The 22,500-nt window shown below is 47.6% G+C and overlaps 4 protein-coding genes across 5 annotated transcripts in view; 3 read left to right on the forward strand and 1 right to left on the reverse strand.

Moving 5' to 3' along the window:
• Positions 1-5,066, reverse strand: part of ccdc171 (coiled-coil domain containing 171) — a 10,094-nt gene extending 5,028 nt beyond the window's left edge. The window contains exons 1-14 of the mRNA XM_084003604.1: positions 4,899-5,066; positions 4,258-4,430; positions 3,538-3,757; positions 3,268-3,388; positions 3,045-3,193; positions 2,820-2,966; positions 2,218-2,310; positions 1,932-2,092; positions 1,575-1,713; positions 1,390-1,465; positions 922-1,310; positions 733-837; positions 436-603; positions 116-301 (exon numbers count right to left, since the gene is read on the reverse strand). Coding sequence (XP_083859730.1) covers positions 116-301; positions 436-603; positions 733-837; positions 922-1,310; positions 1,390-1,465; positions 1,575-1,713; positions 1,932-2,092; positions 2,218-2,310; positions 2,820-2,966; positions 3,045-3,193; positions 3,268-3,388; positions 3,538-3,757; positions 4,258-4,400 — 2,097 coding nt within the window. The 5' untranslated portion in view covers positions 4,401-4,430; positions 4,899-5,066. The remainder of the gene's footprint in view (positions 1-115; positions 302-435; positions 604-732; positions 838-921; positions 1,311-1,389; positions 1,466-1,574; positions 1,714-1,931; positions 2,093-2,217; positions 2,311-2,819; positions 2,967-3,044; positions 3,194-3,267; positions 3,389-3,537; positions 3,758-4,257; positions 4,431-4,898) is intronic.
• Positions 5,067-5,669: 603 nt separating this feature from the next.
• On the forward strand, positions 5,670-8,483 carry wdr55 (WD repeat domain 55). The gene is made up of 4 exons (XM_084003117.1): positions 5,670-6,249; positions 6,694-6,800; positions 6,887-7,156; positions 7,612-8,483. Exons 1-4 carry the CDS (start codon positions 5,680-5,682, stop codon positions 7,937-7,939), a joined length of 1,275 nt encoding a protein of 424 aa, XP_083859243.1. The 5' UTR covers positions 5,670-5,679; the 3' UTR covers positions 7,940-8,483.
• A 539-nt stretch (positions 8,484-9,022) lies between these two features.
• On the forward strand, positions 9,023-16,820 carry psip1b (PC4 and SFRS1 interacting protein 1b). Of its 2 annotated transcripts, none has more exons than XM_084002271.1 (13): positions 9,023-9,178; positions 9,614-9,712; positions 9,848-9,912; positions 9,983-10,118; positions 10,550-10,951; positions 11,413-11,470; positions 11,559-12,883; positions 13,000-13,106; positions 13,192-14,311; positions 15,154-15,255; positions 15,351-15,604; positions 15,966-16,422; positions 16,461-16,820. In XM_084002271.1, the coding sequence occupies exons 2-11, from the start codon at positions 9,629-9,631 to the stop codon at positions 15,588-15,590; spliced, it is 3,639 nt and encodes a 1,212-aa protein (XP_083858397.1). In that variant the 5' UTR covers positions 9,023-9,178; positions 9,614-9,628; the 3' UTR covers positions 15,591-15,604; positions 15,966-16,422; positions 16,461-16,820. The 2 variants fall into 2 exon arrangements, with proteins under 2 accessions (XP_083858397.1, XP_083858396.1); XM_084002270.1 differs by having other exon boundaries at positions 15,991-16,422.
• A 1,027-nt stretch (positions 16,821-17,847) lies between these two features.
• The window catches only part of ttc39b (tetratricopeptide repeat domain 39B), a 15,212-nt gene continuing 10,559 nt past the window's right edge, over positions 17,848-22,500 (forward strand). Inside the window, exon 1 of the mRNA XM_084002953.1 lies at positions 17,848-18,124. Within this exon, the coding sequence (XP_083859079.1) occupies positions 18,086-18,124 (39 nt within the window). The 5' untranslated portion in view covers positions 17,848-18,085. The remainder of the gene's footprint in view (positions 18,125-22,500) is intronic.

Genomic DNA, 22,500 nt, shown 5'->3' on the forward strand with positions numbered 1-22,500 from the left:
TGTGTGTGTGTGTGTGTGTGTGTGTGTGTGTGTGTGTGTTACCTGCAGCTCCTCCTGCAGCTGTGTGACGGTGTGTGTGTGTGTGCATGTGTGTGTGTGTGTGTGTGTGTGTTACCTGCAGCTCCTCCTGCAGCTGTGTGACGGTGTGTGTGTGTCGGCGGCTCCACGCCTCCTCCCTCCTCCTCACACTCTCCTCCAGACGAGACAACACACACTCCTGGCCGCGCTGCAGCTCACGCACACACACACTCTTCTTCTCACACACACTCTTCTTCTCACACACACTCTGCAGGTGGGCGATCTACAGGTGAGAGGGACGGGGAGGGAGAGAGAGAGAGACAGACAGACAGAGAGAGTGAGACAGGTGAGCTTTGTTCATCTGAGAAGCACATAGACACACACAAGCAGACAGACATGTCCAGCCGGGTCGCTCACCTTGTCATTGGCCTCCTGGAGGTCAGAGGTCACCCGGTCGACCTGCTCGTTGATGACATCACGCAGCTCCTCCCAGGTGAAATTACCCAGGATGCTCTGGGGCTGATGGAGGAGGACGCAGCCGGCCAGCAACCGCTGGTAGAGGCAGTAGAGGAAGGACAGACGGGCCTGAGAGACAGACAGACAGACAGACAGACAGACAGACAGACACACACAGTGTGAAGGTGTGTGATGGGATCTTCTCTGCAGCCTCAGCGCTGTAATTCAATGTACCGCCGTAACGAGGTTACTAATCACCGTGGACTCCTCCCGCTCCCTCCCCAGCTCCGCCTGCAGGCCGCCGCACCGCGTCGACCAATCAGAGCTCTCCTGGCGGAGCCGCCCCGCCTCCTCCTGGGACTCCTGTGGAGGACACGAGGGAGAGACTCTAAGACTAAACGTCTTCTGGCCCGGCGAGGTCTCGGGTCCCGGCGTCACGCGGCTCACCTTCAGGCGGCGGCTCTGATCCGAGGTCAGCCGGCGGAGCGTCTGGTTCTCCTCCTGCAGCCGCTCCGCCGCCGCCAGCTGGTCCCGGATCTGTTCCTCCATCGCCTCCTGGCGGCGGCTCTGATCCGAGGTCAGCCGGCGGAGCGTCTGGTTCTCCTCCTGCAGCCGCTCCGCCGCCGCCAGCTGGTCCCGGATCTGTTCCTCCATCGCCTCCTGGCGGCGGCTCTGATCCGAGGTCAGCCGGCGGAGCGTCTGGTTCTCCTCCTGCAGCCGCTCCGACGCCGCCAGCTGGTCCCGGATCTGTTCCTCCATCGCCTCCAGGCGGCGCCGGTCGGAGCCGAGCGTCGCCTTCAGCAGCTGCAAGACCTCAGAGCTCCCATGATCCTTCACTGGAGGACACACACACAGGCGTGACCTTCCTGATTATGAGAGGTGTGTGTGTGTGTGTGTGCGTGTGTGTGTGTGTACCTGTCGTGCTGTGTTGTTGGAGTGTTTCTCTGACGTGTTTCAAACATTCCTCGACATCCGATTGGCTCTTCACTGCCTGAACACAGAAGAAGAAAGTTACCAATTAAACTGAAGGTGTGTGTGTGTGTGTGTGTGTGTGTGTGTGTGTGTGTGTGTGTGTGTGTGAGTGAGTGTGTGTGTGTTACCTGCTCCAGCAGCGTGTGTGTGTCAGCGTGACGCCTCCGCTCCTCCTCCAGCCTCTCTGTGAGGTCAGAGGTCGTCGTCCTCTCCGTCTCCAAGGCAACGCTCAGGTCAGACTTGCACTGTTCGAACTCCTTCTGCAGCCTGAACACACACACACACACACACACACAGACACACACACACACAGACACACACACACACAGACACACAGACACACACACACACACACACACACACACACACACACACACACACACACACACACACACACACACACACACACACACACACACACACACAGATAAGGAACAACATAATTCCCCATATTAATATTATTTATCTTATTCAACCCGTCTCACCCCTCCAGAGCTCGCTCTGTGCCGCTGCTCCTCTCTCTCTCCAGGCCGTAAGCTCTCTCCACCTCCCTGAACTGGACCCTGAGGAGCTCCAGGTTGGACAGCGCCTCCTGCTGGCTGGACCGCTCCGCCACCAACGCCGCCTCCAGGTCCCGCCCCCGCAGCTGCAAACACAAATACACATCCAGTGAGTCTAAGTGGACCAGACTCCATTAGGAAATCTGCTGTTTTAAAGCCGGTGATCACATGATCGTCCGCTGACTGAAGAACCAATGAGAGGGGGTTTGACCTGGATGATCTCAGAGTTGAACTTTGACTCCAGGTGAGCGGCCCGCTCCGCCTCCACGCTCGCCTCCAGAGACCTCGACCTCTGGTCCGACACCTGGGGAGGAAGGAGACATGTAGGTGTTGCTCCTTCACCTCCTGCTCCTCACCTCCTCATTCTTCTCCTCCTCCTCACCTCCACCTCCTCCTTCCTTCCCTCTTCTTCCATCTCCTCACCTCCCTCCTTCACCTTCTGCTCCTCACCTCCTCCTTCCTTCCCTCTTCCTCCTATTCTTCCTCCCTCCATCTCCTCACCTCCCTCTTTCTCCTCCCTCCCTCCATCCTCTTCCCTCCTACTCACCTCCACCTCATCCTTCCTTCCCTCTTCCTCCTCCCTACATCTCCTTACCTCCCTCTTTCTCCTCCTCTTCCTCCTCCCTCCATCCTCTTCCCTCCTCCTCACCTCCATCAAATCTTACTCCTCCTCCTCCCTCCCTCACTCCCTCCTCCTCCTCACCTCCTCCTCATCCTCCCTCTCTCCTCGCTCCCTCACTCCTTCCTCTTCCTCACCTCCATCAAATCTTACAACTCCTCCTCCCTCCCTCCATCCTCCCACCTCCTCCTCACCTCCTTCTCTCTCCGGCTCCTCTCCTCTCTCTCCGCCAGGTATTTCAGTTCTCCGGCTTGCCGTCTGTTCACCTCGGCCTCCGCGTCTCTCTCCTTCATCACCTCCTGCCTCCTCTTCTCCGACTCCTCCAGAGCCGCCTGCTGATCCTGGAGGACGAGAACCTTTTAGACTCCGTGGCACCTCCTCCCCTCTCCCCCCTGGCTTTCAGTAAACCGGGTCCTGACCTGCAGCAGCCGGAGGAGTCGCTGGTTCTCGGAGCTGCAGCTGCGAACCAATCTGTCGCGCTCCTCCGCCTCCCGCTGCAATGCATGCTGGTCCTCGTCCCGGGCCTTCTGCAGCTCCTGGACGGTCTGCTGGAGCTCCGCCCCTCGCTCTAACAACACACACACCGGGACACGTCACCACCGGAGCCTCCGCGGGTTAGAGAGGTGCGTTCGATTCCCGTACCCGTCAGCGCCTGTTTGTCCCTCTGGCTCGCCGTCAGCCGGTACCGGAGCTCCACCCGCTGGGCTTCTCCTCGCTCCACCGAGGCCCGGAGGCGGGTCAGCTCCGCCTGCAGCCGGCACACCTGAGGACCGGGACCGCACCAGGAACCAGACCAGAGTCAGAGACGGGTTCCTTCAGACCCAGGTCAACGTCATAGTCCAGTATATGTCTGATACATTTCTATGTGTTTAGTGTTAAATGTGTAAACAATATGAAGTATAAGTTATTTACCTCCTGGTTGTCTCCGGACGTCAGCTCCAGTCTCTCCCTCTCCAGCTGATGGACTCTCCACCTCAGCCTCTCCGACCGGTCGCCTCCTTCTGACGCCGCCCTCCTGCTCCTCACCTCCCTCTCCGTCCTCCTCCTGTCCCTGCCTCGCTCCTCCTCCTCCTCCTCCTCCTCCTCATCTCTACTTCCTCTCCCTCCCACCGGCCTCTCTTTCTGTTGTATTCTGTAAATGAATACGTATAAATCGTGAAGACAGAGTTTCAATACAGTTTGTGTCTTAAAGATGGATAAAAGATAAAACACACCATAATCAGCAGATGTTCTCTGGAAGTATAATATGTCATCCTCAGGTAGTAGTATGTGTAGATGTAGTACTGGTAGTAGTATGTGTAGTAGTACTGGTAGTAGTATGTGTAGTAGTAGTACTGGTAGTAGTATGTGTAGTAGTACTGGTAGTAGTATGTGTAGTAGTAGTACTGGTAGTAGTATGTGTAGTAGTAGTACTGGTAGTAGTATGTGTAGTAGTACTGGTAGTAGTATGTGTAGTAGTAGTACTGGTAGTAGTATGTGTAGTAGTACAGGTAGTAGTATGTGTAGTAGTAGTACTGGTAGTAGTATGTGTAGTAGTAGTACTGGTAGTAGTATGTGTAGTAGTACAGGTAGTAGTATGTGTAGTAGTACTGGTAGTAGTATGTGTAGTAGTACTGGTAGTAGTATAATTACCTGGCCATCTCCTCCTCGGAGCCTCTCGTAGAGCTGCCCGCGGGTCTCGGTTGGGTCCCCGGCGCCTCTGCCCGGCCCTGCCCGCCCTCCCCGCGTCGTCTCCGGCCAGCCCGTCTCCTCCGCTCCGCTGGTTCCGTCTGCATCGCCCCGTCGCCGCGGTGACTTTAACAACCCTGAGGGCGTATTTATAACGTGCATTATCGCACACGCAATATCAAGATGACTCTTTTTTTAAAGGGACCCTGGTTGCATCAACCGGTTGCTAAGCTACCAGCAGACGCACTCAAACCGCGAAACTGATCCGGTTTACAAATCTACCGAATAAACATTCAACACAACGCCGGGCGACTTTAACGCGATTTACAACAAAAAGCAAGACGGTGGACCAATCAGGCGGGTCACCTTTACGATTCGGCACCGGTAGAAAACACGAAGGGTTTTAGGTTCCGATGAACGTTACCGTCAACAACTAGCTGAGATTTCACCCATTTTAAAGGCTGCTCGGTAAGTCTATTGTATGCCGAATTCATTAAACGCCTGCTATGATTCACTGAACGTTGTAAGTTTGCACATAATCATCTTAAAGGTCTACATTTCGTGAACGGGATTCTGTTCTAAACACGAACAAAGACGCGTTTTACGGTTAATCTTTGATACTGACGTCTTCGTGTTCACCAAACCAAATGTAACCAGTAGGGGGCGGCTTTGACTACAAACGTATACTAAAATATTCATAATAAAAGCTGGAAACATCTTGTGGTGAAGTTTTATAAACACTTACAGCGACATTTATCCCGGAGCCGTTTGAATCTGACGCCATCTTTGGCGTCTGCATGTCATATCCGCATTACCTCCGGATTGGCTGGATTACCGGCCAATTGGAACCGCCCGTTTTTCCACGTCATAAATTACCTTATTTACCCATTTGAGACTGAAACACAAATGATGAATATATAATACAAATGATAATATATATACATTATATATATTTTTCTATTTATATAAAAGATAAAATACAATTATTATCATTTAAAATATATAATACAAATAAAATAATCAGATTTAATAAGATTATTGATTAAATAGATACATTTTAGTCATGGGGTTATGTATAAGAATATATACAATATATATATTTAATATTCATAATACAGATTGTTAACAATGTAAATTATTTTGAATCACTATAAACAGAAAAACACGAAAAGAAAATACTGTAAAAATATATATTTTATTATTTATAAAATGTCAGTTTTAAAAGGAAAGATCTGTACAGTATTTATTCAAATACATATTAACTGATTTATGAACTGCCATTGCGATGTGTTGTGCTGGCAGGTCCAGCAGGGGGCCGTGTGGTCTGTCATCACTGGTATCGCTGCCATTTAATTAGCGTAGAAGAAGAAAAGAAAGCGAAACAACATGGCAGCGTCCTCGGAACACGTTGAAACCGAGTCCACGGAGACAGATCCTCCAGAAATGGACAAACCAGAAGTCCCACAAACCAGCAGGGAGTCCGATACCTCGGACTCGGAGCCGGCAGGGCAGCAGGAGCCAGACCCGGACGCGGATGAGGAGGACGAGGACGAGGACGAGGACTCTGAGCCGGCCGCGCCGAAGGTCCGAGACACCCCGGAGGACATCCGCCTGGAGGCGATCGCCAACACGGTGGCCTTCCACCCGAGCCGGGACGTGCTGGTGTGCGGGGACGTGGACGGGGACGTGTACGCGTACTCGTACTCGTGCACGGAGGGCGAGAACCGGGAGCTGTGGTCGTCCGGGCACCACATGAAGTCCTGCCGCCAGGTGCGCTTCTCCGCCGACGGCCTGAAGCTCTACAGCGTCTCCCGGGACAAGGCGGTCCACATGCTGGACGCGGAGCGGGGCCAGCTGGTGACCCGGATCCGCGGGGCGCACGGGGCCCCCATCAATAGCCTGCTGCTGGTGGACGAGAACATCCTGGCGACCGGAGACGACGGGGGAACCCTCAAGGTCCGGCTCCCAAGTCTTATCCATACTCTACTAAAACTGACTGGTTGAGCTGGTCTGGATGGTCCGATCTCATATTTGATTGGCTCAGTTAGGTCCATAATGGTCTTTTGAGGGTCCAGTTGGTTTTCAAATGTCAAACTGGTCTTTTTGATGGTCCAATTTAGATTTTTCCAACCTGGTTGCCAGTTTTTATAGAAAACCTCCACTTCTGAAAAGTGAAGCCAAGGCCAAAGTGCCTTTAAACTGTTATTCTCTCTGCTGGCCACCAGGGGGCGAGTCCTCCATGATGGTCATGTTGTACATTATGGTGCACTTAGAGTCCACCAGACCAGAAAGCAGGGGATACTTTAGGGGGCGGGGCTTACCTGCTGATTGACGGCTACATAAACTTTGTCCCGAAGCCGTAACTTTATGGATTTTTGTCGTTTGTTTTCCTCGGTGAAGGTGTGGGATATGAGGAAGGGGACGTCCATCATGGATTTGAAACACCACGAGGATTACATCAGTGACATCGCTGTGGACCAGGCCAAGAGGATCCTCCTCACTACCAGGTAATCCCAGTCTCTAAAACCTTGCATCTCAAAAAGGTTTTTGAAAACGGTCCCCCTTTTCATCAGAGCTCTGATTTCTGACACAGTGGCGACGGCACCATGGGCGTCTTCAACATCAAGCGGCGGCGCTTCGAGCTGCTGTCGGAGTACCAGAGCGGCGACCTGACCTCGTTGGCGCTGATGAAGCGCGGCAAGAAGGTGGTCTGCGGCTCCAGCGAGGGCACGGTCTACATCTTCAACTGGAACGGGTTCGGCGCCACCAGCGATCGCTTCGCCCTGAAGGCGGAGTCGGTGGAGTGCATCGCCCCGATCACGGACAGCATCATGTGTACCGCCTCCATGGACGGCTACATCCGGTGAGTCGGGTTCCCCAAGTCCTTTGTTAGACTAACCCGTAGAAGACCCCCCTCCCCCCCCCCCCCCCCCGCATTGGGCCTTTTTGTTTATCTTACTTGATCCGCGGTTTGACGACGGTCCGAGATGATCGTTTAATGATAACCATAACTAATCCATGGTCTAATCTTCAGATAGTCCAAATCTTTAATGGTCCAAGCTTATGATTTGGTTCTCCACATTGGTTTCTTTATGCTCTAAAATCCTCCTAAGTGGTCTTTTGATGGTCTAACCTGGTCTTCAAATGGATCAAGTTGGTCCTTTGATAGGCCAACCTGGTGTCTAAGATGCTCTGAAATGGTCCAAAATTAGCTTTTGGTACTAAGTACATCACAAAGCCCCGAAATGAAGATGTTTTTAACCCAAAAGATCGTAAAGTAGAAGTGAGTATTCAGTTGTTCTGTCCGTCCCCCTTCAGGGCCGTCCACCTCCTTCCCAACCGGGTCATCGGCTGCATCGGGCAGCACGTCGGCGAGCCCGTGGAGGAGCTCGCCAAGTCGTGGGACTCCCGCCTGCTGGCCAGCACCGCCCACGACCAGCTCATCAAGTTCTGGGACATCTCCAGTTTGCCCGGCGCGACGGTCAACGAGTACCGCAAGAGGAAGAAGAAGGACGGACGCATGAAGTCTCTGACCAAGAAAGCCCACGGAGAAAACGACTTCTTCTCAGGGCTTTTAGAGGAAACAGAGAAGAAGGAGGAGGAGGTGGAGGAGGAAGAGGAGGACAGCGATAGTGGCAGCGATTGAGGCAGCGATTGAGAAGCAGTTACTTTGGACTGTTTAGACCTGAATATGTAGATGGCCATCGGCAGGAACCGGACTGCTCTGGTCCCGGGGCCTCATTTTAATCCACTATGAGTGCCTGTTTAAAGGGGGGTGTTGAAGGTGTTGTTTATGTCTAAAAACCTCCTGGTGGGATGAAGAGTGTAATATTCCTCCATATTCACCCTCGATGAGCCAAATACAAAAAGACACTAAAATAATGGGAAATAATTGTGATTTGCTGAGATTGTTTCCTAATTTATATCCACTTTTTATTTTATTTAAACAGAGTTCACGTGTTCTGCTTGTGTTTTGCATTCTTTTTTTTGTCAAATTGATTATATTTGGAAGAACTTTTACAATCGTTAAAAGTTTTTTTTTGGTATCTGTACCAAAATTCAGTTGTTGCATTTACATGTTTCCACACTGATAACCAGATCCAGACCTTTTATGGCTGCATAGTCAGCTGGGCAAATTTGTGGGGGAAAAAAAAGTATTTTGTATTAACATTAAATTTGTTTTGTTTTTATGTGTTTTAGTTTATTTCACACACAATCATTAACATTTTAAAAGTGGGGAAGAAATGCAGGAGTGCCTTGTTTTAACCCATTTCCTAGTTGGACAGAAATGATTTAATTATTTATATAAGAAAATAAAACACTTGATGAAATGTAAATTACCTAAATGTGATGCCAGTTAATATCCAGCTAATGAAACATATAAATCAATAAACGTAAAAATCCGATCCGGCGGATTGTACGTATATTAGGTTACGAGCTAATCGACGGGACCATTTTCGAGTTTCTACGAACTTCCGGAGATACACCAGACCCCCTCCCGCCAGCCCCGTTTAAACTCTCCCACTCACATTAGTTTTTTTGTTGACGTAATAATAATAATTCGTATTTAAGTACCTTAAATGTTTGATATTTATGCAAAGTACACAATACTGTAAATATATTACACGGCATCTTCCATGTTCCCGAGGACTAAACCAACCCACAGCGTCCTCTCCCCCCCTCCAGGTGGTACAGTCGCCGCGTCGTTGGTACGCTCCAACCGGCGGGCGGGAAATCGCCGAAGGTCACGTGACGCGAGCAGCTTTGGTCAACATGGCGACGGGAACGAGAAGCGTAGCTTAGTAACAAGGAGCCTCCTGCTGTTACCGAGGACGTTTTTTAATCCCACACATACACACACACCGTCGTCGTCGGTTGGTCTCCGGTAAGTGCACGTGCGAGAAATTAAGTAAGGAACGCGCGAGACAAACTGACGCAGAGCTCCGGGGTTTTGTGCCCGAGCTAGCTCAGATTAGCTTCGCTTGTAGCATGGCTGTATTTGTAAACAACGAGGGTCGGGGGGTTTATTCCACCTTTTAACGGTTTAAACGGGAAGTTACCGCGTGTTTACTCTCCGTTACGTCATCGGTACGACGTTAACCGTGCGACCCGGTCCTTGAACGTTACTTTACACTTTGTAGGTTACTTGAGAATGAATGGATGAGTCCGCCGTTGACGACAGTACGTTAATATAAACCGCGTCTCTTTCTTTATCTCCATGTCTGTCTGTCTCTCGCTGTCTGTCTCCCTCCCTGTCTGTCTCTCTCTCCCCCTCTGTCTCCCTCCCTGTCTGTCTCTCTCTCTCCCTGTCTGTCTCCAGCTCTGAAGCAGCAGGATGCCGGGGAAAAATGGCGACCAGTTCAAGCAAGGAGACCTGGTGTTTGCCAAGATGAAGGGCTTCCCTCACTGGCCTGCCAGGGTGGGAACACTCACACACACACACTCACACACACACACACACACACTCACACTCACACTCACTCTCACACACACACACACACTATCAACACATGGGTATGGCTGTGATAGTTAATACGTGTGTGTGTGTGTCCAGGTCTCCAAGTCGGATAACGGATTGAAGAAGCGGGTGCCGGTCTTCTTCTTCGGGACCCATCAGATGTACGTATACGTCGACCCCGTTGACCCCGCAGCACCGGTTGACCTCTTAATAACTTTCTCCCGTCCTCAGAGGTCTCGTCCCGCCGGAGAACGTCGTCCCGTACGTCGGCAACAAGATGAAGTACGGCAGCGGCGTCCGCATCAAAGGCTTCGCCGAGGGCATGTGGGAGATCCAGAACACGCCGGGGGTCGGCAGCAAAAGCAAGGTCGGTCGGCGTGACCTCTGAACTCTCACCTGTTGAAACGGCCGACTCGCTATCACCATCACTGCTCCTCAAACACACAGTATTATAATAATTATAATACACGTTTGTCCCTCTACCGTCCCGTCTGCTCCTTTTATTCTCCATATTTTACTGTTTTTTTACCTTTTGAGTTCATTTATTTAAGCATTGTAAGGCGACGTTGGGTGCCCTAAAATAAAAAGTATTATTTGATGGTCGCATATAAACATTACGGTGGTTTTGCACTAAACTTTATTGTCTACATTTTCTATATGTGCACTTCATCCTGCAGCTGCTGCACAGACTTTTTTATTTATAGATAAACCATCACATTTATGTGTCTGTGTTATGATTTCTCTTTACACAGATGTTTATGGCTATAATAGATGTTCTCTCTCCTGTCGTGTCCTCAGGTTCCAGCGCAGACCAACACAGTGAAAACGACGGCCGCTAAATCAACACCCGCCGCCAAACCGACGAATGAAAAACCCAGAGGTGCTAAATCTGCTCCCGGTAAATCCGCCCCCGCAAAGCCCGACAGCAAACCGGCCGCCGGCAGAAACGCTCCGGGCAGAGCGGCGAGTAAAAAGGAAACAGCTGCTGCCGTGGTTAAAACCCCCACGAGAGCATCGTTGAGATCAGCCCCGGAGAAAACGACGGACTCCGACCCGACGCCCGACCCAACGCCCGACCCAACGCCCGACCAGGCCTCGACTTCAGACGGCACCGCTGCCAACAGGAGAAGCCGACGGTCGGCGGCCGGAGGGAGAGGTGAAGACGCAGCCGATGCAACGCCGCCGGAGACCAAGAAGGAGGTGAGATGGAGACGACTCTGTGGTTTTATCACTTACACTGTGTTTAAAAGCTGATTGGTTGATGGAGATCAACGGCTGGTGGAGCAAATCCTCCCGTCGGTGCCATTAAACCACCACAGAAGAAGAAGAGGTGATTTAAAAGAGCTGCAGGCAAAGTTTACAGGAAACTGTTCCTTCATGTCCGTCATCACCTTTTTTATGGATAAACAATACGTTTCCCTCCGTCTTTCTTTCTCTTTATTTTAAAGAAACAATTAAGTCCACTTCGTAGTTTTCACCATAAACCTGTGGAAATGTAATACAGTATATTATGTAAAGTTAAGAGTTAAGATTAATTGAGATGTATGTTGGTTCATTGATACTTTAATGTCACAAGAAGTCTTGTGAACTGTGAACTTGTCAGCGTCTGAGCTAAGTACCCTGCTGACGGTGTTGATGTTTTTCTGTCTTCTTGTCGTCAGGTCGATGGCGAGCAGCTGAAGAAGAGGACGCTTGCTTGTCCGGCCGCGACCTCGCCAGGTAAACAACACCAACACAACATAACCAGCATCTTCAGGATCGGGGACATAAAGGTTTGAGGGGTTGAACCTGTTTTTCTTTTTTTCAGTCGACAAGAAACTGAAGGTCCCGGAACCGAAGTCTGAAGCTCCGACACAAACATCCAAGAACGAGGGAGGAGAGAAAGGCAAGGAGGAGACGGAGGAGGAGAAGCCATCAAAAAGCCAAGGAGTCAGGAGGAGGAGAGGAGAGAAGGACGAAGAGAAGAAAACAAATGAGATGACAACGACAGAGAAACCACTAGAGGAAGAGGAGGAGACACGGAAGAGAACAAAGCCGGATGAAGGTGAGGAGGGAAAGAAAGAGAAGGTGGAAGAGAAAAAGTCTGACGGCCTCGGCGTCAAGAGGAGGAGAGGAGAGAAGGACGAAGAGAAGAAAACAAATGAGACGACGGCAGAGAAACCACTAGAGGAAGAGGAGGAGACACGGAAGAGAACAAAGCCGGATGAAGGTGAGGAGGGAAAGAAGGAGAAGGTGGAAGAGAAGAAGTCCGACGGCCTCGGAGTCAAGAGGAAGAGGAACGAGAATAAATCCAATCAGGAGACGACGACAGCAGAGAGCAAAGAGAAACAACTAAAGGAAGAGGAGGAGACACGGAAGAGAACAAAGCCGGATGAAGATGAGGATGGAAAGAAGGAGGCGACGGCGTCAGAGAGCGAAGGAAAAGAAACCAAACGAAAGAAGGAGAAGAAATCAAAGCTGGTTGAAGGTGTGGAGGGAAAGAAAGAAGTTCCAATGAAAGAGGCAACGGAGGAAAGTAAATCATCAGACGGCCCGGGGAGGAAGACGACGCCAGAGAACGAGGAAGACGAGAAGAAGACAAAAACAGATGAAGGCGAGGGAAAGACGGAGGGGAGGACAGGGACGAAGTCGGAGAGCGGAGGAAGGAAAAGAACGAGAAAAGAGGAGGCGTCGCTGAAAACAAAGAGGGATGTTGTGGCGAGTAGAGAGGAACCGAACAGGAAAGAGAAACGGCAGCGGAGAGAAGAGAAGGAGGTGACGGAGGAGGAGGAGGAGAAGAGTGGAGGGACAAAAACAAGCAGAGCCAGGAAAGAGGAGAAGAAGAAGAAGAAAAAGGATGCTGGAGAGGACGGAAGGAAAGAAGAGACGATAGAAGAGGAGGAGGAGGAGAAGAGTGGAGGGACAAAAACAAGCAGAGCCAGGAAAGAGGAGAAGAAGAGGAAAAAGGATGCTGGAGAGGACGGAAGGAAAGAAGAGACGATAGAAGAGGAGGAGAAGAGTGGAGGGACAAAAACAAGCAGAGCAAGGAAAGAGGAGAAGAAGAGGAAAAAGGATGCTGTAGAGGACGGAAGGAAAGAAGAGACGATAGAAGAAGAAGAAGAAGAGGAGGAGGACGGCCCCATGGACGAAGAGGTGAAGAATCTTTTTCTCTTCCTGCATTTTGATTTAAAACCAAATGCAAAACATCCGTTGACGTTTTTTTAATAGAACTCTTCTTCTTTATTTGAATTATTCTGTTTTGTGTGCAGCGACAGCGCCGCCTGGCTGCCAAGAGGGAGAGCCTGTTGAAGTCTCTGAGAGGTTTGCTGAAGTCCGGCAGAGGAGGGAAGAGGAGGGAGGCGACGAAGAGCTCGCAGTAAGAAACATTAAAAAAACACTATTTTTAATTCATTCACGTGTTAAAAGGAAGTGTGACATGTTTATTTTTCAACACTTGACAGGAAATCTGGAGACGGAGCAAAGAAGAAGAGGAGTCAGCCGACGACGTCGGAGAAGAAGAAGAAGAGCGTGAAGGAATCGACCGTCGCCAAGACGATCTGCAGGAAGTCAGGCGTCAAAACCATCACCGGGAAGAAGGTCGCCGACAGGACAGATGGAAAAACAACGGAGGTGAAGAAGAGAGGAAGTGCTGAAAAGGACGAAGGGAAGACAGTGAAGAAGGACGAACAGAAGACGGAGCCGGACAAGAAGACGGAGGCCAGCAAAACCACGGATGACGTGAAGACGAAAGAGAAGGAGATAGTCCAGAAGGAGGACAAGACGAAGACCGACGGCAAGAAAGACGAGCCCATGAAGGAGAAGAAAGACGAAGAAAAGAAGGACGAGAGGAAAATCATCGGGAAGATTGTGAAAGCGACGTCGGGACAGAGGACGAAGATTCAAGTGAAGACGATAATGGGAGGAATGGCGACGATGATGGCGGCGGCGGCAGAAGAGAAGAAGAAGAACGAGACGAGCAGAGAAGAAAAGGTCGAAGAGAAGAAAAAGAGTTTGGGAAAGGTGAAGGAGAAGAGAGGCGGCGTCGAAGAGAAGAATTGTGAAGATAAAAAGGTGGAGAAAGTTGCCGAGGTGGACAGGAAGTCCGAAAGAACGGACGCCAAAAAGGACAAGACGGAGGACAAGAAGGGCCAAAAGGAAAACGAGTCGATGGTGAAAGCGGCGGCGAAATCGCAAGAGAAGAAAACGGAGGCGAGCGAACAGAAGAGGGGGGAGACGAGCGCGAAACCCAACGTGGAAACGCAAGAGAAGAAGGTCGCCAAAACCGCCGCGGAGCTGACGAAGAAGACGGGCGCCGGGTCGGAGACGAAGAGCGGCGAGGAGATGAAACTACAGAAGAAGAAAAGTGACAAAACGACGACGACGCCAGAAGAGACTAAAGCCGAAGAGGTGGAAGTGGAGAAAGCGAGCGGAACGGAAACGGTCGCCGTGACGACGGGAGGTTCGTCGGGCAGCGAGGCGCCGGAGTCCCCGCAGAAGAAGAGCTCGACCTTGACGCTGACGGACTCGACGCTGCACCGGATCCACGGAGACATCCGGATCTCCCTGAAGACGGACAACCCCGTAAGTAGGCATGGGACCATATGAATGAGTTTGCGATATTCATCCCGATGTTTTTAAAAGAAAAAACTCTTAAAATGTCAACCGAGAAACATCCTGGAATCACTTTACACTTTTTAAGTTGGGAAAACAAATCCTAAACAAGTCTCACTGCATACATGAAAGAGAAATAAATTTGTAAAAAATGTATTTTTGCATCCTGTATTTTTTTTTAATAATCAGGCTCTACTTTTCACTTTACCATGGCAACGAGCGAGACGGCTTTTTCAAGTACGATCATCCCGATAAAGGAAAATCACGACGGTCAACGCATCGCCGATATCCACAATAAAATCCTGTATCGTCCTGTTCCTATCTACAAACTCTTACGTCCAATATCCACCAGAGCTCCTGTCGTCTTGATTAACTTTATAGCTGTGATCTTCGAGAGCTGAAGCCCCGCCCCCTTTTGGGACCAACGATGTGTACGTGATTTACACTTATGTTTGTGACTTCAAAAGATAATTTTACACATCAAGGAAGTCTCAATCGAGAGAGGTCGGCAATATTCTGAGGAAAAAAAGTCACAAATTTGCGAGTTTATAAAGTTGCAGATTTGCTACTTTATTACGATGCTAACAACCAGCATCTATGCTAGCTAACAGGTCTTCTTTCTCTTCCGGGAGTAAAAAAGAAAAAGACACTGGATGAAACACATCAGCTCAGACAACGTTAGTGACGTATCGTAGCTACTAACGTCTGTGTTGGTGATGTACCTAGCTAAGTTAGGGGGAGGAGCTAACAGCCTCCTATTCTTACGTATTGTGGTGATTCTAAGCGCTGACGGATGTGTTTGTGTCTTTCAGGACACCAGTAAGTGTCTGATGGCGTTGGATCAGCTCAGTATGGTTTATGTGACGTCTAAAACGGTCCAGAGACACAGTGAGCTCGTCTCCACGCTCAGAAAGGTACCAGAAACACACCGACGCCGTCCAGCGTTGTTTCCAGCAGCACAGTCGTCTTCAACGTGCGATGCTTTTTTGTTCTGTGTGACTTTGCGTAGCTGCGGTACTACCGGGCCAACCGGGCCATCATGGACAAGGCCTCCATGCTCTACAGCCGCTTCAAAAACACCTTCCTGGTGGGCGCCGGCGAGGAGGTGGTGAGCGCCGCCTTCCTGCGCTCGCTGCTAGAGGAGAAGGAGAGGGAGGAGGCGGAGCGCTGCGGCGCCGGGAGGCGGGGCCTCGGAGAGGAGGAGGAGGAGGCGGGAGGCGGCGGAGAGGGAGGAGAAGACGCCACGTGAAGGAGATGAAGGAGGTAAAGAAATGATACAAATGTAGAGATACAAAGTATACAAATGAATAAAATACTGTACTTAAGTACAGTCTTGAGGTACTTGTACCTTACTTAAGTATTTCCAATTTATGTAAATTTATACTTCGAATCCACTAAATCTCAGAGGGAAATATTGTACTGTTTTACTTCATTTATCTGACAATATTTATAGTTAATAATACTAGCAGTTAGATATATAACAGTAATATACTGTGTGTGTGTGTGTATATATATATATATAATAATATATATTATAATATATTATTATTCATGATCATTTTAAAGGTGTTTTTGCTTTAATAAAACCATCCCCCCCCCTTTTTATCATGATACTCATTGGCAGAATGAGTATCATGATCCCCCCCCAGCTGCAGTGGACTCTCCCTGATGCTCGTTTGTTTTTGAAGCAGCCTGGACTGAACCAACTCTAATATGAGGGGTGTGGACCAGAAACACCTGCCACATGAACAACAAGATCATCCACAACCACATTTACCTCATCACACACACACACACACACACACACACACACACACACACACACCTGTACGTGATTATTTATTTCCTGTTGTGAATTGAAGGATGGTACAGTCCAACCTGAGCAGGTACACTTTGTTAACATTAGAGCTACCACTAACTCGTTGCGTTAACCGGAGCATTAAGCCCAACTTTGACCTTTTCCACTTGGACCCTCACCTGTGTGACCTTTGACCTACCTCTGCTACCTTCATGGGGAGGCGGTGCTTTGCCCTTCTCGTTGTTACGACCCAGTAATGGTATTACGGGGCTTCAATGTTTAAGTTACTCTGGTCTACATATATGTGTTGAAAGATGGCAGAGTATACATTAACATGTAGTTGTTCAGAGTGACGGGGCTGATGGGAAATGTAGTTTTTATGTTGAATGTAATTTTTTGTTATTATTTCACGATAAACCCACAGCAGCTTTAAACCCTACAATGTATAAGCATTAAATGGACCTCGACGTTCACACATCACATCCAGGGATGGACTTGGTGCCTTGCTCAAAGGCACAGCAGCAGTAAACAAGGAACGGTTTTGTCTGTTTGTTTTTTTTTTTATAAAACTTTTGTAAAGGGAGATATTTTATTGTGTATTTTTTACAGCGACAGTGAAATGTTTTTAAAATGTCTTTATTTGTCTGCAGTTTTTACAATAAATGGCTGTTATGATCCAGATACCGACTATTTCTGCATGCGATAATATGAACAACTACGATTTGCTTTGTCCCAGATGTTAAAGATGCACTGGGTATGTACCTTCTTTAATACATTAGTAAATAATTAAAGATTTACTAATTCTACTGTTTTTACTTAGAATTGTCTGTCAGACTCCTGGATAAATAAGTACATTAAATATTCATATTCATAGAAGGGACGAAAACTTTAATTTATAAAGGAACTAAAGCAGTCAGACACATTTATTGTAGAAAAAGGAGAAGAAATAATATTTAATGTAAAACTGATGTGAAGTATAGCACCTAAAAAAACAGGGTTTTACATGACAGTCCATCAGTGGAAGACGGGGAAACTATATTTTATCTCCAATCAGATTTATCTTCAAACTACAGATGTTGTATTTTTACATCGACTCCCTGTTTGTGTCAGTTTTTATTCATTAATATCCTGATTTTTATTTGAGTTATTGTTTTTGTTTAATACTTCAATCTTGTTGTTAATGTGTTTAATAATTCGTTCAAGTGCTCTAGAAAATTAATTATTTATTTTTATTATATTCATTATTGTCTTTATTATTTTATTATTACTATTTGTATTGTAATTATTTTATTATTATTATCAACATATTTATTATTAACATTCTTATTGTTATTAATATATTTTATTGTTGTCATTCTTATTTATTGCTGTTATTACTATTACTGTTGTCATTATTCTTATTTATTGTTATAATTAATATAATTGTATTATTGTCATTATTGTTATTGTTATACTTATTGTCTTTATTCTTATTAATGTTGTCATTATTATTGTTTTTATTTGTATTATTGATGTCATGATTCTTATGTTTTATTATTATTATTATTATTTCTATTATTATTACTCCCATTATTTGGTGCATCACTCATGTGCCGCGTGCGTCAGGTATCCTGAACTCGCGTCCTGATTGGACGGGCTGTTTGGGGGCGGGGCACAGGAAACGCTGGAGGTGTGTTCTCGCTGTTTTCTCCTTCGCGGAAGAGACGGAGCGACTCGGCGGAGGAGGAGGAGGAGGATCAGCGTCCAGACACCCCGACCGACACCGGAGAGGAGGACGCGCCGGGATCACCGGGATACGAACCGGAGAGGGACCGGGAGGAGGAGGAGGCGTCGGCGGAACGGAACGCGGCCCCATTTCATCTTCCAGGCGAGGACGGCGGTGCACGCGCCAGCGATGTGGATCTAGGACCGGAACCTGAAGGAGGGAGGACCGCCACCGGCCAGACATGGCCCACGTAGGCAACGGAGCGACCGCAGAGGAGGAGGTGGGGGTCCAGATCATAGACGCATCCCGTCAGGGTTCATAGAGACGTGATGGTGATGTATATGACACGGAACGCCCTGCAGTCCAGCTTATTTACGTTTATAGTCATAGGGTTTATTTATAATGATAAGTTCTATAGAGTATTATTATACAGAGTATTCTAGGAGAATATGTATTCTGGCCTTACATGTTGCTCTATTTCTATTTGTTTATAATTCTGTGATTTACATAATACTCTCCTTTATTTATATTTCTAATTCTAAGTTCTATGGAGCCCGTGTGTCACCTTCATAAATACCTTCCTAAAATACCTTTTATATATATTAATACAGTTTATTGTGATTATAATGATCTCCTATAATATCCAATAGTGATTCTGTGATATGAGTCATTTCATATAATGAGCTATTATATAATTGAAAGTAACACAAATCTCAGTCAACTATAGATGTTTTTCTTGATGAATCGATGAGTTATTAAATCGACTAGTGAATCACACATAAGTGTCCTGGAAACAAATGAGTCATTAAGCACAAAAAGACTCATTAACTCACTCAGTCTGAAGAGGAGGCAGCTCCTGTAATCCCAACATACGTTCCTGATGGTTATTTAGCTTGTTTCTGGTGTTTAATATTACATTTAGTGACCTTTTCTCCTCTTACGTTACAGGATTACATCACCGACAGCGATTAGTATTTTAATATAATAATAGTCATTTATCACCTATGTGGTTTGTTACCGTTTATGTCACATTTTGAGTTCAGGACTTGTACTTATTATTGAGTATTTTTGAGATATTAGTACATATAATATAGTCTTATACTGTATGTTCTTATCAGTTGTGTAAATTGCATCTTTGATTGAGTTTATTGTGTCGTTATCGTGTGTATTACTAATTCTCTGATAGCGTTTCCATGGTGACGCCCCTGTTTGTCTTCCCATGTTGACCAACTCTGTTGTGTGTATTGTCCACAGTACTTTAATGTGTACTCAGTCTTTTCTATGGGGATATTATATATTATATTGACCTAAATGACTCGTACATTCCCTCAGCCCTCCCTGCTGTTATCTAATATTCATATTTATTTCTTCATGGACGATAAATGACAGAACGGCTCGTGTTACATTTTGCCCTCCGAGTTTACGGCTTTATTTGTTTTTCCGTGGCGTGTTTTGAATTTGCATGGTTGCAGTCACGTTGCTACGACGACCCCGCAGGCCGTCTGCTGCGTTCGAATCCGACTTCTCGACTTTGTGCACTGAAGTGTGGATCCTCCCGGGTCGGTCGCAGGTGCAGCTGATCGCTGTTTACCCGTCTGCAGGATGAGATCGGCTTTTAGTGAAGTGATACTGTCATAGTGTGTGTGTGTGTGTGTGTGTGTGTGTACATGACTAAGTACACGACTGATCGGATTTCAGCCTTTCCACACCACAAACTCAGGAAGTGTTATTAGAATATGAGGATTGCTCTCTGAAGCTAATTGCATGAAATGTCAGCAGCAATCAGACATGCAACTTGAGCCGGCAATCTTGTGTCAGCTTCATGATTCTGGTCGAGCCTGATGTTCCACCCTGGTTCTTATTGTCCAAACTGGGAGAGGCTTAGAACAGCTGATGGCGGGATGATGAGGGTGCTGTAGGTCTGTACAAACCCGGTCCTTAATGGACTCTTGGGGGTTCTAGAGGAGAAGATCTCAAAAGGTTCTAGCGATGAGTCCCACCCCCTTCCTGTGTCCTCCTTGTCGCCTTATTTCAGAAAAGCTACGTCAATGTTAGTCAACGGGAGAAAGGTGAATCTCGAGATCCGTGAAGACAATTTCTATGTAATCCAGGAGGTTTTAGTGGGTCACCAAGGGGTTCTAAAACCTGAGCAGCCCTTTTTTAGGTCTACTGGTCTCTTTGGGTTCCTAAAGCATGATGTAGTCTTTGAAGCCATCCAAGATGTCTTTAAGGAGGTTTACCAGATATTCATTCAAATTCTGAAGTGCATCATGGGAAGTTTGAGCGGTTCGAGAGCTACCTGAGAAGGTTTCTCGACACAGAAGAGTGTAGAAAGGAGGTTGTGGAAGACTCCAGGGACTCAACCGATTCTGGGCCTCTCTATCTCTGAGGAGGTTTCGGGTCTCAGAGGGGAAGGACTGGAACTGAATGAGTGGGGAGAGTTTCTTGGTATCTTTCTACTGGACGATGGAGCTCTTTGTGTCTTCAACAAGCCCAGAATCCCCAGGTGGATGACGTGTCCCGGGTTGACGTGTCGGGGTCGTCCATGCGTCACACCTCACCAGTTCGTCGCCTCATTTTGAGCTGACAAACGCTCGCCTGTCAGCCTCCCGACCCAACTCATCACATTCCAGAGGAATTCAGCTGACTTGGGCCGAGCTGTGAGGAATGTGCGACAAGCTGTGTTTATGAAAGACTTAAACACAGTGGAAGGTTATCGTCCGACCCCGCTGCTCGGCAACGCAACATTAAATCATACAAACAACGTAAGCAGGAACGATTAGCCACGTCTGGTCCTTGCTGTCGACAAGCAGTCAGCTGTTCTCAGCATCCTGTGAGGTAGTCCAGGGTGATTGCGCTCACCTCTTCTTTTTTCCGTCAATATCCGGCCTGAAGCTAATCCTGCAGTTGAGTAATTATTACTGTTAGAAGACTGGAATGTAGATTACACCTTGCTTCTTGTGGGCCACTCACCGAACCTCTGTAAATCAGCTCTGAGCCAGGGAACTCACATTTTAGACATTTGAGCCACAAACATTTGGAGATATAAAAAACCTTGTTTTTCCCCAGGTTGAGTTGGTTTCAGGAGGTATCTGGGTTCTCTGGGAAGGTTCCAGTTTTCTGAGAAGATTACAGTTCAGTACGTTCAAGGGGTTTTGGGCATTTTGTTAAAACATTTGATCAATGGCTTTCTGGGAACGTTCCAGATTTCACAAGTTTGAGGTTTTCACAAAGAGGTTCTCAAGATTCTTTGGGGGTTCTCAATGAGGTTCCATTTAGTTCCAGTCTGAAATGAGGAACAGCTTAATTTTCGGGTTCTGTCTGTTTTTAAGATCATTTATATTGACCATCTACATGTAATTAATAAAAGTTGAACTAACACAACCTTTCGTTGTAGAAATTATAATGAAAGTTATGTTCCCTGTCATGGGGAACCTGCATGTTTCAGCCTTCATTTAGCTTCTCTTTGTGCTGACGAAGCGTGTAGCCGCGCTCCCGAGAATGGAAACGTCTAATTGGATAATGTTGCACTATTTAACTCACAAGCAGCTCATTTAAGAAGTGCATTTTATGTAATCACGCCTGCAGCACTGAGAGCTGCATGTGAGTCTAATGAAATCACAAGGAAAGGCTGTCTGCCTCTCCACGGCATCACTTCCTGTTTCCTCTGCAGGGTCAAAGGTCAACTGGCACCAAGCAAAGAGCGAGACAGAATGAACTTTCACTGGATCGGGTAAAGGTTGTGTTTGAGTTCTGGGGAACCTTGTGGAAGCAATAAAGGACTTGTTGAGGATCGGTAAAAGGGTTCTTGTGATCTTTGAGAAGGTTCTAGAGCGTATGACAGGTGGTTGATGATGCTTTTAGGGCTTTGAGAAGGTTCAGTGGGTCATTTAGGGAGGTTCTGGGGATCCCTCTGTGGTTTTGAGGTAAAAAATCAGCTGCCTGTGGTCTCGGAGGTCCTTATAAGAACACTGACGAGTTCTAGGAATCTTAGTGAGTTAGTTCCCGTGGAGGTTTGATTTGTTACAGAGTGGGTTCCCCTGGTCCCTCAAAGGTTTTCTGTGTCATTTAGGGGGTCTCTCGGTTGCTGAAGGGTATTTTTAGAATGTTTTTGCAACGGTGGTTCCTCTGGAGGTTGCTAATTTTAGAATTGGTTCAAAAGTTCTTCGGTGTATTTTTGTTGATAACTGTAAGTGTTCTAGAGGTCCTTCAGTGGGTATCAGGAAGTATGGAGGGGGTCTTTATGAATCTGCCAGGGTCCTTGAAAAGGTTCCACATGCCTTAAATAGTGAAGGTTTTTAAAGGTTTAGAGGGTTATGGAGCTGGTTCTAAGATCCTTAGTCTTGAAGGTCACCTGAAAGTTCCCCTGCGGTCCGTCAACAGGGAGGTTGATTGCTCTTCATGGGCCGTGGTAGAGAGTCCTGTAGAGGGTGTTCAGGATGTTCTGGTGGTCTGACAGGGTTTTGGTGCTTCCTGAGGGGGATTCAGGCTGGGATCTATAACCTGTAGATGTGTATTTGTGTTTTTTAAAGGTTCTCAAGGTCTTTGATGACAGTTTGTGTGTAATCCAGGGCCACAGACCCTCTGTGGAGGTCTTGGAGATTCTAGAGTATTCTGAGGGATCTCGGGGAGTTTCCAGGCCTGGTCAGTCGCCGT

Source organism: Eutrigla gurnardus (genome assembly GCF_963514095.1).
Source record: "Eutrigla gurnardus genome assembly, chromosome: 23".
Taxonomy (NCBI): domain Eukaryota; kingdom Metazoa; phylum Chordata; class Actinopteri; order Perciformes; family Triglidae; genus Eutrigla; species Eutrigla gurnardus.